Raw genomic sequence first — 18,980 nt, 5'->3', positions numbered from 1 at the left:
TAATAATAATAATAATAAACCACTATGGAAGGTTTCAAAAGTAGAGTAGGAGAAGCAGAGGACCAAATTAGCGAATTAGAAGACAGGGAAGCAAAACACCCAATCTGAACTGCAATTAGAGAAAAAAATCAAAAGACAGTAGGAGACCCTGAGGGAGCTTTGGGACAACACAAAACGAAGCAACATACATATAATAAGGGTACCAGAATGACAAGAAGAGCCAGGGTTAGAAAACCTATTTGAAGAAATAATGTCAGAAAACTTCCCTGATTTGGGGAAGAAAAGATCACACAAGCACAGAGAGTCCCAAAAAGATGAACCCAAAAAGATCCACACCAAGATATGTTGTAATTACAATGGCAAATGTTAACAACAAAGAATCTTAAAGGCTGCAAGAGAGAGAGAGAAAGTTACCTAAAACCGATCTCCCTTTAGATTATCAAATGATTTCTCAACAAAATCACATCAGGACAGAAAGAAATGGAATGAAGTATACAAAGTGATGCAAAGCAAGGGACTGAATCCAAGAATACTCTATCCAGCAATTCTATCATTCAAAATTGAAGGGGAACTCAGGAGCTTCACATACAAAAAAAAAGGCTAAGGGAGTTTATCACTACCAAGCCAGCAATGCAAGAAATGCTAAAGGTACTGTTCTAAAAAGAAGGAAACAAAAGGGGGGGTGGGGAACACAGGCACAGAAAATAAAAATGGTTACAAATACCTATCAATAATAACTTTAAATGTAAATGACTTAAATGCTCCAATCAAAAGACACATCAAGTGGCTGAATGAATAAGAAAACATGATCCATATATATGCTGTCTAAAAGAGGCCCATCTCAGAACAAGAGACTCACAAAGACTGAAAGTGAAGGGATGGAAAAATATCTTTCAGGCAAGTGTAAATGAAAAAAAAACAACAAAAAACTGAGATAGCAATACTTATATCTGACAAAATAGACCTCAGGGTGAAGGCCATAACAAGAGGAAGGCCACTTCATAATACTAAAGGGATCGATACAACAAGAGGATGTAACTCTGGTAAACATATACACACCCAATGCAGGAGCACACAAATACATTAAAAAAAACTTCTGGAAGATATCAAGGGAGAGATCAACAGCAATATGATCATAGTAGGAGACTTTAATACCCACTGACATCACTGGATAAATCCCCTAGACAAAAATTTAGCAAAGAAATATCAATCCTAAATGACTCATTCAATCAGATGGACTTAATTGACATCTTCAGAACGTTCACCACAAAGCCTCAGAATATACATTCTTCTCAAGTGCACATGGACATTTTCAAAGATAGACCACATATTGGGTCACAGGCAAAGTCTCTCCAAATTCAAGAATATTAAAATCATATCAAGCATCTTCTCAGACCACAATGGCATAGTATTAGAAATCAACTACAATAAAAACAATTAAAAAAATCAAACACTTGGATACTGAATGGTATGCTATTAAACAATGATTGGATTACCAAAGAGAACAAAGAAGAAATTAAAAACATCCTGGAAACAAATGGCAATGAAAACACAACAATCCAAAACCTATGGGACACAGTAAAAACAAAAAAAAAAAGAAAAGCTGGTAATAAATTATCTAACTCTACAACTTAAAGAATTAGAAAGAAGTAACAAGAAAAGCCCAGAATGAGCAGAAGGAAGGAGATAATGAAGATCAGAGCAGAAATTAATGAAATAGAGACCCCTCCAAAAAAATACTAAAGATCAATGAAACCAATAACTTGTTCTTTGAAAGGATAAACAAGATTGATGAACCTCTAGCCAGGCTCACCAAGAAGCAAAGAGAGAAGACCCAAATAAACAAAATCAGAAATGAAAGAGGCAAAATAACAGATCTCACAGAAATACAAAACATTGTAAAAAAAAAAAAATACTATGAACAGCTCTACTCCAACAAACTAAACAACCTAGAGGAAATAGACATATTCCTTGAAAAATACGACCTTCCAAAACTGAAGAAGAATAAAAAAATCTCAACAGGCTAATAACTAAGGAGGAAATTAAAGCTGTCATCAAAAAGCTTCCAGTAAACAAAAGCCTAGGGCCCAATGGCTTCACAGTAGATTTTTATCAAACAGTCAAAGAAGAACTAAAACCTATCCTTCTCAGACTATTCCAAAAAATTCAAAAGGAAGGAACACTTCCAAGCTGTTTCTATGAAGCCAGCATTACCCTAACCCAAAAAACAGATAAAGATACTAAAATGAAGAGAATTATCTCTGATGAACATAGAGGCTAAAAATCCTCAACAAAATTCTAGCAGATCAGATCCAGCATTACATTAGAAAGATCATACACCATGACCAAGTGGGATTTATTCCAGGGATGCAAGGGTGGTACAATATCTGCAAATCAATAAACGTGATACATAACATAAACAAATTGAGAGACAAAAATCACATAATCATATTAATTGATGCAGAAAAGGCATTTGACAAAATCCAACACCCTTTCTTGATAAAAACTCTCAACAAGGTGGGAATAGAAGGATCATACCTCAACATAATAAAAACCTTATATGACAAACCTACAGCTACCATCATACTCAATGGGTAAAACCTAAAACCATTTCCCCTAAGAACAGGAACAAGATAGGGATGCCCACTTTCACCACTCCTGTTTGACATAGTACTGTCAGTGCTAGCCACAACGATCAGACAAGAAGAAATAAAAGGCATCCAAATTGGGGGGAAAAAAAAGAGTTAAATTGTCATTATTCACCAATGACATGATATTGTACATAGAAAACCCTAAAGACTTCATCAAAAAACTACTAGACCAAATAGATGAACTTGGTAATGTAGCAGGATACAAAATTAACACCCAGAAATCTATGGCTTTTTTATACACCAATAATGAACTCACAGAAAGAGAAACTGAAAAAACAATCCCATTTACCATTGCAACAAAAAAATTAAGATACCTAGGAATAAATTTAACCAAGGAGGTAAAGGGCCTGTACTCAGAAAATTATAGGACACTGAAAAAAGAGATAGAGGAAGACATAAACAAATGGAAGAATATACCATGTTCATGGATTGGTAGAATCAACATCATTAAAATGTCCATGTTACCCAAAGCAATCTATAGATTCAATGCAATCCCCATTAAAATACCAACAGCATACTTCAAAGGCCTAGAACAAACTCTCTAAAAATTCATCTGGGATAAAAATTTAAAAAAAGACCCTGAATATCTGCAGCAATTTTGAGAAAGAAGAACAAAGTTGGAGGGATCACAATACTCTGGCTATACTACAAAGCCACTGTTCTCAAAACTGCCTGATACTGGCACAAGAACAGACATATAGACCAATGGAACAGAACAGAGAACCCAGAGATCAACCCAAGCCATTATGCTCAATTAATATTTGACAAAGGAACAAGAGAATACAATGGAGACAAGACAGTCTCTTCAATAAATGGTGTTGGGAAAATTGGACAGATACATGCAAAAAAAAAAAAGAAAGAAAGAAACTAGACCATCAACTTACACCATACACAAAAATAAATTCAAAATGGATAAAGGACTTAAACATAAGATGGGAAATCATAAAAATCCTAGAAGAAACCATAGGCAGCAAAATAGCAGACATTTGTCATAGCAATATCTTTACCAATACAGTTCCTAGGGCAGTGGAAACTAAGGAGAAAATAAACAAATGGGACTACATCAAATAAGCTTCTGCACAGCGAAAGAAACCATCAACAAAACAACAAGAAAGCCCACTGCATGGGAGAACATATTTGCCCATGTTATTTTCGATAAGGATTTAATCTCCAACATTTACAGGGAACTCATACAACTTAACAAAAGGAAGATAAATAATCCAATAAAAAAAATGGGCAAAGGATCTAAATAGATACTTTCCAAAGAAGACATACAGAAGGCCATGAGACATATGAAAACATGCTCTAAGTCACTAATCATCGAGAGATGCAAATCAAAACAACAATGAGGTACCATCTCACACCTGTCAGAATGGCTATCATCAACAAATCAATAAATGACAAGTGCTGGAGAGGATGTGGAGAAAAAGGAACTCTCTTGCAATGTTGGTGGGAATGCAGACTGGTGCACCCACTGTGGAAAACAGTATGGCGTTTCCTCAAAAAATTAAAAATGGAACTTCCATTTGAGCCAGTATGAATTTTTGGAGAGTTTGTTCTAGGTCTTTGAAGTATGCCATTGGTATTTTAATGGGGATTGCATTGAATCTATAGATCACTTTGGGTAACATGGACATTTTAATGATGTTGATTCTACCAATCCATGAACACGGTATATTTCACTTCTAGGAATATATCCCAAGAAATCAGAAACACCAATGAGAAAGGATATATGCACCCCTATGTTCATAGCAGCACAATTTGCAATAGCTAAGATTTGGAAACATCCTAAATGCCCATCAGCAGATGAATAGAGTACAAAACTGTGGTACATCTACACAATGGAATACTACTCTGCTGTAAAAAAGAAAGAATTCTTAGCATTTGCAACAGCATGGATAGAACTGGAGTGCATTATGCTAAGCGAAATAAGTCAGTCAGAGAAAGAGAAATATCACATGATCCCACTTATTTGTGGAATATAATGAACAACAAACTGATGAACAAAAATAGAACCAGAGTCACAGAAGCATCGAACAGACTGTCCAACATTTGAGGGAAGGCAGGGGTGGGGGATGAGAGGGTAAGAGATCAATCAAAGGACTTGTATGCATGCATATGAGCATAACCAATGGACACAGACAGGGGGTGGGAGGAGGGCATGTGCTAGGGGGTGGGAGCCGCCGAGGAGAGGTCAATGGGGGGAAAGGGAGACTTATGTAATACTTTAAACAATAAAGAACTTAAATTAAAAAATAAAAATAGCCCAGGTTGTTCAGTTAGTGTGGCTCAGTGGTTGAGCATAGACTCAGAAACCAAAAGGTCATCAATTCAATTCCTGGTCAGGGCATGATCCCCAGTAGGGGGTGTATAAGAGGCAGCCAATGGATGATGCTTCTCTTTTATTGATGTTTCTATCATTTTATCTCTCTCCCTTCCTCTCTCTTTAAAATCAATAAAGTCCTAGCCATTTTGGCTCAGTGAATAGAGCATCGGCCTGTGGACCATTGAGCCAAACCGGGTTTGATTCTGGTCAAGGGCACATACCTTGGTTGCAGGCTCTTCATTGGCCCGGGCCCTGATCAGGGCTCGTGAAGGAGGCAACCAATCGATGTGTTTCTCTCACATCGATGTGTTTCTCTGCCTTTCCCTTTCTTCTACTCTCCCTAAAAATCAATGGAAAAATATCCGCAGGTGAGGATTAACAAAACAAACAAAATCAATGAAAAATATTTAAAAAACAAACAAACCCATGTATGGGTTAGGATGGACTAGGCTGTGGTGTATTAATTTACAATCCCCTAATTGCTGTAACTTAGAACTATAAAGGTTTATTTATTGTTCATATAACATTTGCTGCAGGTTAGATGACTGTCTTTGCAGTTCTTCTTCAAGCATTGTCCCCTTTCATTATTTCAAGCCACCATCTTCATATGTAGCCTGCAGAGTTGTAGCACAAAGGAAGACATATTGTAGATGATTTGCACAGATTTAATACCATACTTGGAAGTATCACCCACATTCTCATGGTCAGAACCCAGTCCTATGGCCCATCACCATACGGAAGGCTGGTCTTCCTCTGTTTCCAGGAAAAATACAATGAAATATGATCACATAGCATTGTCTCTGCCACACCAAAGTCTTAGAAGAATAAAATGTGCCACTAACCATATCCTATAGATGGACTTTTCTATTTTTTTTTTCTTTATCTGTTTTTCTTCTCTATAGTTTTTTTGCTCTCTTCTTTTGTATCATGTTACACTGCACAAGCATATAGTGTAATTAGTGGTAGTGAATGAAAAGGTATCTCTTTCCCTGTTGCCTTCATTTCTTAAGGGAGAATAAAGTCCCTACTATAAGTATGTACATCTTTGTTGGTAAGCCCTTGGTACAACTTAAAATTTCCCTTTTCAAAAAATAAATCTCAACTTGTTATATTATTCATATTTAGTTTTTATTTAAATATGAGCAACTTGGAATAGCATATTTTTATTGCTTCGCCTAATCTATAAATGTCAAGCTTTATTAATACTATCTATATATAAAGGTATCACATGAAGAGATTTTTTTACTTATTCATTCATCAGCTCTAATTGAGCTCCTCTTGTAAGTCAGGCAATATTCTAAATGTTGGGAATATAGTGGAGAATAAGATAGAGTTCCTATTTCTTTTATTCTGGTCAGATTTATTGATCACCAAAACTTGTGATGGGTGGTACAATGTATCAATTAGTAGCCACAAATTAATTATATGTCAACTATAACAATTACAAAATTAGGATAAGCATCATTAGTGCAATGTAAATTTATGGTGGTTGGTTTTTAGAAATCATAAAGTCAATGGGAATAATATGGATCTATTTTTTCTTTTAGTTTTAAAGAAACCCCCTATTTCTATTTCTCAATATGGTAGTCATCAAGCAATCTCCCATCGTCCAACTGGACAACCTCTCTCCCCTAATATGGTTCCAGGTATGAAGTCTTATTCTTAAAAGTTTACTTGAAAACTAATTTCCTGGTCATGTATTGTTACGTAGTGAATAAAACATGTCACTTAACAGCATAGTGAAGTAATTTTCTTCTAGTTAATGTTATATATTTTCAAATGACTGATAAAAGCTCAGGGAAGTGATTATTTAAAAATGCACGTTATCTAATAGATTCCTAAAAGCATAAGAATTATTTGTTTTGCCATTCTGGACTATATATTCCCTTTGATCTCTGTTGTTCTGTATGTACATATTTACCTTCTTCAAAATTTGTTCAAAATTATCTCACAGAATCCTTCTATAAATTACTAGATTCACCTATTTTAAAATTTCTACTCTGTACTTATGAATGTTTTTGTTTTCTGAATACCTATTTGATTTTACAGAAATGTTCTCCTAAAATGAGAATTGATACGATTAAAATTAATTATAAGGATCTAAATCAAGGCTTTAGTGAGGAAAAAAAAGGGGGTGGGGGAAAGAAAGGTTATATCCAGGAGAATACTAACAAGAAATAAGTCAACAATTAATAGTCAAGAATAACTACTGTAAATGCAAATGACTTAGAGTTTGGAACTTTTAAAAGCCTTACTGGATTTTGGAGATTTCTGACAACAATATATAGTTTGGAGGGGGGGAAAGAGTCATCCAACCTGTATCATTGTCATTTTAATTTTTCAGTTTCTATTACATATTCCTTTGGTGAATAGCTTTTATAATCAGTACTGGAGGTGCACATGGAGACTGATTAGCAAACTTCACACAGCTAGAATCACATTGGTTGTAAGATTTGGTTGAAGAAATTATAATCAATTAAAAAAAAAAAAAAAAGGCTACCTAACTACCCAATGTCAGACAACAATGTTCCTTAGCTTTTCTAAAGCAGATCTTGTGAAATTCTCCTGTAAAATAATGACTTTAACTTGATGTTTTTCTATCGTAGATTCTCATGTAAATCATAATGGAAACCCTGGAACTTCAAAACCGAACCCTCCCAATCTTCTTCAGCGTTTAATTCCAGGCCCAAACTTGGAGAGTGAACCCAGAATTCAAGGTGATATACTAAAGCAGGCTACCAAGGATAGAGCCGGTGATTTCCATAAGTTAAAGCAAAGTAAGAATTGAGTTAATAAATATTATGCTGAAAGATTTCTTTAAATATAATTTTTGTAGGCTCAATTAAGGTCTTTATTACTATAATCTCTAATGACTATATAGTAAAGCTATCCTCTCTAATAAAAGAGTAATATGCAAATTAACCATCACTCTGCTACATAAGCCATGCCCACCAGCCAAGCCACGCCCACCAGCCAATAAGGGCGAGTATGCAAATTAACCCCAACCAAGATGGCTTCCAGAAGGGAGGCTTGGGTTTCCCCGGCAACAGAGGAAGCCAAGCTTTCCACACACCCTGGCGGGCCCAGGCCTCCACTCAAGGATACAGAGTTTCAATTATAGAAGGTAAACAAATTCAAACAGAAATGGCGGCAGCCACAGATCGAGCAGGAGGCTTGGCTCTGCTCCAGGCTACAAAGTTTCAATTGTAGAAGGTAAATAAATTCCAGATACCAGGGCCTCTGCTTGGGTCGCCAGGGGCGTGGCTGGCCTGCAAACCACCACAGGCCCCTCGCCCAGGCCTCTTCACGCCCCAAGGGAACCCCACCCTGATCCAGGACACCCTTCAGGGCAAACCAGCTGGTCCCCACCCATGCACCAGGCCTCTATCCTATCTAATAAAGGAGTAATATGCAGATTGACCATCACTCCAACACACAAGATCAAGATAGCTGCCCCTATGTGGTCTAAGATCCTGCCCCCATGTGGACACAAGATGGCCACCACAAGATGGGAAGGCAGTTGAGAGGGACCAGGCCTGCAAGGGAGGGCAGTTGAAGGCGATCAACCCTGCAGAGGAGGGCAGTTAGTGGTGACCAGGCATCGGAGGAGGGAAGTTGGGCAAACAGGCTGGCAGGGGAGCAGTTAGACATCAATCAGGCTGGCATGGGAGTGGTTAGGGGGTGATCAGGCTGGCAGGCAGAAGCGGTTAGGGGAAATCAGGAAGGCAGGCAGGCGAGCAGTTGGGAGCCAGCAGTCCTGGATTGTCAGAGGGATGTCCGGTGGGATCGGGCCTAAACAGGCAGTCAGACATTCCTTGAGGGGTCCCAGATTGGAGAGGGTGCAAGCTGGGCTAAGAGACACACACACACACACACACACACACCCGTGCACGAATTTCGTGCACCGGGCCTCTAGTATACATATAAACAGAAAGTATAATGGTGGTAAAATTTAAAAGTAAAGCAGGTTTTAAATGGATAGAGATCTTAAAGAAGAGTTTTAAAAGCTTCTCATTCGCCAGTGTTCAATAATAAATTTTAGGTGAGTTCATTTTTTTTAAATGCTATTAGTTCTTATGACTAAAAGTGTTTGGAGAAGTCAGAAAAGATATATTTTACTAGGCTAGTGAGTCAAAACTTTGATTATAAGGAACAGAATATAAATAGTTTTGAAAAATGAATTCTGGGGGAAATATAGACCTGGGGAGACTGCCATAGTGGATGTTTCAGTACTGCTTTCTTTTTCATTCCCTCCAGTTGCAATTTACTTCATTTAGGTCTTAGGAGAGAAGTGAAAGAAAATGAATATATTCATAGTACTATGTAATAAAGTATCACTGCTTAATTGTTTCAGAGTTATTGATTTTGATAAAAGTACAATACCACAAAAAATTCTGTTAGTAGAGAGAATTTGGGGCAGGACAGTGTCCCTTAAGCCATATGAGACAGTTCCCATAAACTATACTTTTTTTAATTTCCTCTGCTGATTTCAAGGCCTTTTCCCTTCAACTTCTGAACTGATAGAATGTCTAAAAGCTCCAATTTGCCTTTATTAGCTTTTTATGATGGCTTCTATGTTCAGAGAAGTGTTTAGGCAGCGATTTGTACACAGGTTGCTTGTAAAATGAGAACTGCACAGTGTTACATTTTTTAAATCTACTCAAGATATTTTTATTGGTCTTATGACAGTTATTCATATTTCAGCATCTATATCAACATATAGTTTTCATGCATTCAGTTGACTTTTCTTCCTTGTTACTTAAAAGCATATTTGGGTATCTTGACTAAAGTAATATATGAAAATCATTTTCATTTATAAGAATATGGCTAATATTTTAAATACAGTGAAAAAATATTCCTCAAAATTTTGTTGGGATATTGCCTCAAAGCTTTTATCTCAACAAAAAGAGGTTTAGAGTAAGGGTATAACTAAACGAAATATCTTAATTTGATTACTTAAGTTTTTTTTTCTAAACTTACAGTTTATTCCATACATTTTTTTATTTGCCTTTGTTTGTTTTTACCAATCTTTGGGCAAAGAATGTGATTGGAAAGTAATTGCCAGAAAATGATCACTCTGTACAACTTATTTTTAAAGGAGTCTAAACTCTTGCTCAGCTGTTGTGGCTCAGTGGTTGAGCCTCAAACTATGAACCAAGAGGTCACGGTTCATATTCCTGACAGGGCACATTCCCAGGTTGTGGGCTCAATCTCCAGTAGGGGGCATGTAGGAGGGAGCTGATCAATGATTCTCTCTCATCATTGATGTTTCTCTCTCTCTCTCTCCCTCTCCCTTCCCCTCTGAAATCAATAAAAATATATTTTTTAAAAACACTCCAAATTCTTTTCATTGTGTATATTTCAGTACAAATATTATTGTGAGAGTTAAAATCAAGGTGAGCACTATTTTGTGATTTACTTTGACATTATTTCATACATAATTTTAACATATCAAATAGTTACATAGTTGTCATTTTAAATGTATTTGTATACTCACAATTATACATATATCCTGTTGTGTTTAGGCAATAATAGTAGTTTTCATTTAGCTCTATTCTTTTATTGATTATTTATATTATTTTGTATTCTCTCAGGTTGTAATAACTATGAATATCTTTTTTCAAAGTACTTAATGCTTCTCCTACTTTGGGTGTTCCTTTAAAAGTGTAGTCCCCAAACTGAAATTACTAGTTCAAAGTACTTGACCAGCTTTCTAGCTCCTGTTCCATATTGTCAGATTGTTCTCTAGAAGTTTCACAGTGTCAGTGGAGATATTTAAATTTATTTCACTATGGCTTGACCACATTTGCTTTTTAACGCTTTTATAAGATATTTAGAATATGTTCCTTAAAGATGTTTTGGTAAGCATTTACTTTCTAGCAACCTATTCATTTTTGTGAGGAATTTTATTGTAATTATTTCTGGGTATGTAACTGTGCCTCACTTTTGACCACTTAGCGTGGTATCTTTGGAAATTGATCCTATATCTTTGTATCAAATCTTTATAAATAATTTAGATATTCAGATACTGACTTTTTATAATTTGCCTTTACCATAGTTTTCCACTTCAGTTTTCTTTCTTGATATGAGACATTATTCTCTTTTGATATGCAAAAGTGTTTTTTAATTAAAAATAATTTTTAAATTGTTATAAAATCCACCAAAGTGTTTGATTCAGTGACACTCAGTACATTCACAATGTTGTACAATCATCACAGCTGTCTAGTTCCAGAACATTTTCATCACCCTGAAGTACCCATTAAACAGTCACTTCCCATTCTCTCTTACCAGTAGTTCGTAGCAACTTTCTAATCTGCTTTCTGACTCTGTTAATTCATCTGTTCTGGATATTTCATATATAGGGAATCATACAGTATGTAGACTTTGTGTATGGCTTCTTTCACTTAGCATACTGTTTTCAAGTTTCAGCCATGTTGTTTCTTTTTATGGCTGAATAGTATTCAGTACGAATATTATTGTACGAATACATTTTGTTTATTGTTCATTCATTGATAGACATTTGAATTGTTTCTACTTTTTGGCTATTGTAAGTAGTGCTACTGCTGCTATGAACATTCCTTTACAAGTTTTTGTTGAACACCTGTTTTCAGTTTTTTCAAGTATATACCTGACCTAGATGTGAAATTGCTAGGTTATATGCTAATTCTATGTTTACCTATGTAAGATCTGCCAAATTATTTTCCACAGCAGCTGCACCATTTTAGAATCCCACCAGCAATGCATGAGCATTTCCATTTCTCCACATCCTTGTCAACACTCAATGTTTTCCTTTTTTTTTTTCTTTTAACTATTGCCATCCTAGTGGGTGTGAACTGGTATCTCACTGTAATTTTCATTTTCCCAATGACTAATGACATTGAGCATCTTTTTCATATACTTGTTTGCCATTTGTATATCTTCTTTGGAGAAATGTCTCTTTAAGTCCTTTACCCATTTTTAAATTGGGTTGCTGTCTTTGTTCAGTTTTAAGTGTTCTTTATACATTCTGGATAAAAGACCCTCATCAGATATATGATTTGCAAATATTTTTGCCCATTCTGTGAGTTGTCTTTTCACTCTGATAGTGTCCTTTGATACAGAAAGCATTTTAATTTTGAAGTCCAGTTTATCTATTTTTTCTTTTGTTGTTCATGCTTTTAGTGTCAAATCTAAGAAACCTTTGCCAAATCAAAGGTCTTGAAGATATCCTGCTGTTTTCTTCTAAGAGCTTTATAGTTTTAGCTTTTATGTGTAGATTTTTGACCTATTTTAAATTAGTTTTTTATATGGTGTGAGTTAAGGGTGCAATTTTCTTCTTCTGTATGTGGGTATTTTCCCAGCACTATTTGTTAAAGAAAGTATTTTTCCCCCATTGAACAGTCTTGGCATTCTTGTCAAAAATCAGTTCTGTACTCTCAATTCTGTTCCATTCAGAACAGATGACAGTATCACACGGTTAGATTACTGTAACTTTGTAGAAGTAATTTTTGAAATCGGGAAATGTGAGTCTTTCAACTTTGTCCTTCTTTATAACATTTTTTGACTACTTAGTATCTCTTAAAATTCCAAGTGAATTTTAAGATCATTTGTTTATTTTTACTAAAAAGGCAGCTGGAATTTTAATAGAAATTGCATTGAATCTGTAGATTACTTTGGAGTGTATTCTCATCTAAACAATATTAAGTATTCCAGTCCATGAAAAATGGGATGCTTTCCACTTATGTAGGTAGGGTATCTTTAATTTCTTTTAGCAATGTCTTATACTTTTCAGTGTGTAAGTCTTGTGCCTTCTTGGTTAAATTTATTCTTAAGCACTTTATTCATTTTGATGTTATTGTAAATCAAATTTTCTTAATTTCCTTTGTAGATTGTTCATTGCTAATGGATAACTTTAAAAATTATTTATTGTTTAAAGTATTACATATGTCTCCTTTTTCCCCATTGACCTCTCCCTGGCTGTTACCACACCCCCGGAACATGCCCTTACCCCCCTGCTGTCTATGTTCATGGGTTATGCTTATATGCATGCATACAAGTCCTTTGGTTGACCTCTTGTCTCCCCTCCCCTTATGAGGTTGGACGGCCTGTTCGATGCTTCTGTGTCTCTGGATCTATTTTTGTTCATCAGTTTATATTGTTCATTATATTCCACAAATAAGTGAGACCATGTGATATTTATCTTTCTCCGACTAGCTTATTTCGCTTAGCATAATGCTCTCCAGGTCCATTCATGCTGTTGCAAATGGTAAGAATTCCTTCTTTTTTACAGCAGAGTAGTATTCCATTGTGTAGATGTACCACAGTTTTGTAATCCACTCATCTACTGATGGGCACTTAGGCTGTTTCCAAATCTTAGCTATTGTAAATTGTGCTGCTATGAACATAGGGGTGCATATATCCTTTCTCATTGGTGTTTCTGATTTCTTGGGATATATTTCTAGAAGTGGAATTACTGGGTCAAATGGGAGTTCCATTTTTAATTTTTTGAGGAGACTCCATACTGTTTTCCACAGTGGCTGCACCAGTCTGCATTCCCACCAGCAGTGAAGGAGGGTTCCTTGTTCTCCGCATCCTCTCCAACACTTGTCATTTGTTGATTTGTTGATGACAGCCATTCTGACAGGTGTGAGATGGTACCTCATTGTTGTTTTGATTTGCATCTCTCAGATGATTAGTGACTTTGAGCATGTTTTCATATGTCTCTTGGCTTTCTGAATGTCCTCTTTTGAAAAGTGTCTATTTAGGTCCTTTGCCCATTTTTTGATTTGATTGTTTATCTTCCTTTTTTAAAAAATATATTTTATTGATATTTTATAGAGAGGAAGGGAGAGGGATAGAGAGCTAGAAACATCGATCAGCTGCCTCTTGCACACCTCGCACTGGGGATGTGCCCGCAACCAAGGTACATGCCCTTGACCGGAATCGAACCTGGGACCTTTCAGTCCACAGGCCGATGCTCTGTCCACTGAGCCAAACCAGTTAGTGCTTATCTTCCTTTTGTTAAGTTGTATGAGTTCCCTGTAAATGTTGGAGATTAAACTCTTATCGGAGATAACATTGGCAAATATGTTCTCCCATGCAGTGGGCTTTCTTGTTGTTTTGTTGATGGTTTCTTTTGCTGTGCAGAAGCTTTTTATTTTGATATAGTTCCAATTGTTTACTTTCTCTTTAGTTTCCATTGCCATAGGAGATGTATCAGTAAAGATATTGCTATGACAAATATCTGCTATTTTGCTGCCTATGGCTTCTTCTAAGATTTTTATAGTTTCCATCTTATGTTTAAGTCCTTTATCCATTTTGATTTTGTTTTTGTGTATGGTATAAGTTGGTGGTCTAATTTCACGTTTTTTGTAAGTATCTGTCCAGTTTTCCCAATACCATTTATTAAAGAGACTGTCTTGTCTCCATTGTATGCTCTTGCCTCATTTGTCAAATATTAATTGAGCATACTGGCTTGTATTAATTCTGGGTTCTCTGTTCTGTTCCACTGGTCTATATGTCTGTTCTTGTGCCAGTACCAGGCAGTTTTGAGAACAGTGGCTTTGTAGTACAGCTTGATATCTGTATTGTGATCCCTGTAACATTGTTCTTCTTTCTCAAAATTGCTGTAGCTATTTGGGGTCTTTTTTTATTCCAGATGAATTTTTGTTCTAGGTCTTTGAAGTATGCCGTTGGTATTTTAATGGGAATTGCGTTGAATTTATAGATTGCTTTGAGTAGTATGGACATTTTAATGATGTTGATTCTACCAATCCATGAACATGGTATATTCTTCCATTTGTTCATGTCTTCTTCTATCTCTTTTTTTAGTGTCCTGAAATTTTCTGAGTACAGGTCCTTTGTCTCCTTGGTTAAGTTTATTCCTAGGTATCTTAATTTTTTTTGTTGCAATAGTAAATGGGATTGCTTTTTTAATTTCTCTTTCTGTGAGTTCATTATTGGTGTATAGAAAAACCATAGACTTCTGGGTGTTAATTTTGTATCCTGCTACATTGCCGAATTCATTTATTAAGTCTAGTAGGTTTTTGATGGAGTCTTTAGGGTTTTCTATGTACAGTATCATGTCATCTGCGAATAAGGACAGTTTTACTTCTTCTTTTCCAATTTGGATGCCTTTTATTTCTTCTTCTTGTCTGATCGCAGTGGCTAGTACTTCCAGTACTATGTCTAACAGGAGTGGTGAGAGTGGGCATCCCTGTCTTGTTCCTGTTCTTAGGAGAAATGGTTTTAATTTTTGCCCATTGAGTATGATGTTGGCTGTGGGTTTGTCATATATGGCTTTTATTATGTTGAGGTATGATCCTTCTATTCCCACCTTGCTGAGAGTTTTTATCAAGAAAGGGTATTGGATTTTGTCAAATGCTTTTTCTGCATCAATAGATATGGGGCAATAAGGACACATATGTAATACCTTAATCAATAAAGAAAAAAATTAATAAAGCCACATTTGACAACATGAATACATCTCAAAAGTAGAGAGTGGAAGGAATAAAACATGTTGCAGAATAGATACAAGATGATGCTGTGTTGGGGGTCCCAAGATCACCCTCAGGCTTAATGACTCAGTAGAAGGGCTCGTAGGACCTAGGACCCAAAAGAGTAGACTCACAGTTACAGTTTAGTACAGTAAAAGGACACAGATTAAAATCAGCAAATAGAAAAGACTCATGGGGCAAGGTCCAGGAGAAAGCAGACACAGGCTTCCAGGAATTCCAGTGGAGTTGCATGGAAATGTGTTTGATTTTCCCAGTAAAGATTTGTGACAACACACGTTCAGTGTTGCCAACCAGGGAAGCTCCTTTGATCCTTGGTGTCCAGGGTTTTTATTGGGCGTTAGTTATGTAGTAGCCCCATGTAGTCATGTAGTGCTCAAATGACTGGGCTCTTCTACTCAGACTCTAGCCCTCCCCTGTCCATCTAGCAAAAACAAATATTCACCATAAATCAGTTTGTTAGGATAAATGTATCCAATCAAACTGGTATACTATGGCCCAAGGCCTCAGTCTTATAAAGTCACCTATCAGGCATAAGTACTCAGTTATCTGTCAGGATCCAGTCAAGGTCCAATTTTGAAGACAAGAATTTCTTTGAAATGTGCAGGGTTTGAGCAACCCAGGCATGCTGAATTAACTCTTTCCTGGCCAGATGCCATATATTCAAAGTTCAGAAGCCTGTCGATCAATACATAAATCTTCATGGGCATGCTTAACGCCCTATTTAAGATAGAGGTTACCTTTGGGATAGGAGGAGAATACTAAAAAGAGGTACCCACGGAACTTTAATTGTATTTGTAATGTTTAATTTAATTTGAAAGTTCTGAAACAAATATAGCAAAATTAAAATTTGATAAAGCTCTTAATTATAAGAACATGAATGTTATATTCTCCATACTTCTCTGTATATCTGAAAATATTTAATAAAAAAAAGTTAAACTTTTATAAAATGTAAGTCATAACGCTACATTAAAAAGAAAGATTTTTGCAAAATATTTGAAAAAATGGTTGCTTCTATTCTTCAATGTACTACAATATTGTCTTGAGAAGACATTTTCTTGATATGGATTCAGAAAGGCAGTCAGTCAAGCTTAGCACATAAGAATTTGTTCAATACATTATAGCCTTGTTTATTTTGAATGTTAAAGAATATTTGAATACTGAAGTGCAATGTCTGAGTATTTAATGTAATAAGGTTAATGTAGTTGTCATACATATGTAATATGTGCCTGGTATTACTTCTCCCAAAATTAGCAAATTACTTTCCATTTCAGGCCCTTTATCCTATGCTAATGCTAAGGCTTAGTCCATTAAGTGTGATGTAAGATAAAAGGGATAGGCAAGGAGAAAAGTATTTGACCTTGAAGCAATCAAATTGTGTGCTTTCTTTCCCTTTTTTCTTCCCTCCATAGAATTAATATTAAGGGGGAAAAAATAACAAAAAGACAACTGTGGATTATATCAAGAAGTAGAAAGAGAAGCTGAACCTTTCTGCATTGGGAATGGGAGATGGTCGAATTGTTCAGATAGTATTAGACATAATTTCTTAGCTACCATGCTTCTTTCATTTTCTCTGTTTCTCTTTACCTTCCATAAGTCCAATCAATTAACAAATTTCTTCCTGTGCCTATTACATGGAGGTCCTATACCCTGAGATGCAAAATAAGTATGGTCTTTTTGCCCCAAAAATGTTCCCGGTAATGAAATAAAAATAAACAGTTCAAAGGCCCATCAGTAGTTTTCCCTATATAGTGTTTTGTGAGAAATGCCTGCAGTAACATTTCTGTCACAGTTTGTACACCCCACTCCCCTCCCAGCACTCATGACTCTAACTCATGTCTCAACAGATTAAGTTTTCACATGTCATAGACCCTCAGGGATGGTCAAAATGTAGGTGTTAAATTTAATAATGCAGGAGTCAGTTGAATGTGTTCATTGTCAAATGAATGGTACAAGTAGATAGTACCAGTAGATAAAGGCTAGAAAAAGAGGTTGCCTTCTTTAGAATAAAATTTCCTTTCTTTTTCCTCTCTAGAGTTATAATGAAGTCAGATTGATTCATATTGTTTATAAAAGTGTTAATATATTAAAATAATGACATGAAAAATATAAACCTCTTTTTAATAGAATAGTTGAGAAATTGAAACCCATTCATGAACCTTGAGCTAATGAAGCAAAAAAGTATATAATTTATCTTGCTTTGACTGTAGTACAGAATTGCAATATACTATTTAATTCTCTTGACTGAAACGCCCTTTTATGATTGAGAAATGTTCTAGTTATCTGTCATCGTCCTTTAATTTTCTACATTGTCCTTTAATAAGGCTTCAGAGATGGTCTAATATTTAATTCCTGAAATTCACAGTCTGCTATTTAAGGTGTTTTAAAGGATATCAATCATTCTATATGAAGTTCTATTGTGTTGTTTAAAGTGATCTGAAGTGTATCAACAATCTCTTATGACTTGTTTTTCCAACTTCATACTGCCTTAAGGCTTTGAATTGCTAGTGTGTATGTTGCTTCTTTGTATTTTCATGTTTAAACTATTGGATGAAGCTCTCTTGTTACTGATAGTCTCTAAGTTAATCATTTACAAACAGCCACCAGGGTGAAAATAATACTCAAGTTCACAATTGAATTCTGCTACAATATAAGGAAAGCTACCCAAACTAAATATAATTACTGTATTGATCCTCTAGTTGGGCACAGCTTTAACATTGTGGTTATTGAGAGACAGAACTGAATTTAAAATATTTAAATAGGTAAAATGGCCCAGACAGCGTGACTCAGTGGTTGAGCATCAGACTATGAACTAGGAGGTCATGGTTCGATTCCCGGTCAGGGCACATGCCCAGTTGCAGACTTGATCCCCCCAGTGTGGAGCATGCGGGAGGCAGCCAATCAATGATTCTCTCTCATCAATGATGTTTCTGTCTCTCTTTCCCTCTCCCCTCCTCTCTGAAATATATTTTAAAATAAGTAGGTAAAATGCTTCAGAGATAGTATAATATTTAATTCCTGTTGAAACACATCACAGATTTATACCATCATGTGGTAACTTTACCCTCATTACTTCCTTTTTCCTTTCTTAAATATAGTTATTCTCCAAGATCATACCTTTGACTTATAGCTGTTTTCTTTAAATATTTATTTCCAAGGAGAAATTATATTCTCATTGTTTAACCTATTATCTTTACATTTATGAGTCTTAAATCTACACATCTAGCCCTTACTTCACACCTAGAGTCTAGTTAGTTCCATATATGTATCTATAAGATATTTTCATTTGGGTCTTTTACTGTAACCCTAAGCTCAGTATACCTATACTAACATTTGCTTTCCCATAAATTTCCAATTATTACATTTTGGGTGTAGGCACCATTATTTTTAGTTTCCAGGCTAGGATTATAGAATCATTCCTTGACTCTTTTCACTTTGTTGTGCCTTATGTTCAATTTGTCATTTTAAAATGTATTCGATTCACCTGTTCTTAACATTTCCTCTGATATC

General features: G+C 35.6%; 1 protein-coding gene across 5 annotated transcripts in view; it reads left to right on the top strand.

Annotated features, from left to right (window-relative positions):
• GOLM2 (golgi membrane protein 2) overlaps positions 1–18,980 on the top strand; it is a 100,112-nt gene that overhangs the window by 66,517 nt on the left and 14,615 nt on the right. For 2 of the 5 annotated variants that reach the window (XM_054716287.1, XM_054716285.1), the window contains exons 7-8: positions 6,525–6,623; positions 7,584–7,694. In XM_054716287.1, the coding sequence (XP_054572262.1) occupies positions 6,525–6,623; positions 7,584–7,694 (210 nt within the window). Of the gene's footprint in view, positions 1–6,524; positions 6,624–7,583; positions 7,755–18,980 lie in introns of all 5 variants that reach the window. The other 3 variants (XM_008143077.3, XM_008143076.3, XM_054716286.1) reach the window with 2 other exon arrangements.

This window comes from Eptesicus fuscus, chromosome 5 (assembly GCF_027574615.1).
Source record: "Eptesicus fuscus isolate TK198812 chromosome 5, DD_ASM_mEF_20220401, whole genome shotgun sequence".
Taxonomy (NCBI): Eukaryota; Metazoa; Chordata; class Mammalia; order Chiroptera; family Vespertilionidae; genus Eptesicus; species Eptesicus fuscus.
The sequence above is the reverse complement of the archived record's forward strand: the minus strand, read 5'-3'. Positions and strand labels throughout refer to the sequence as shown.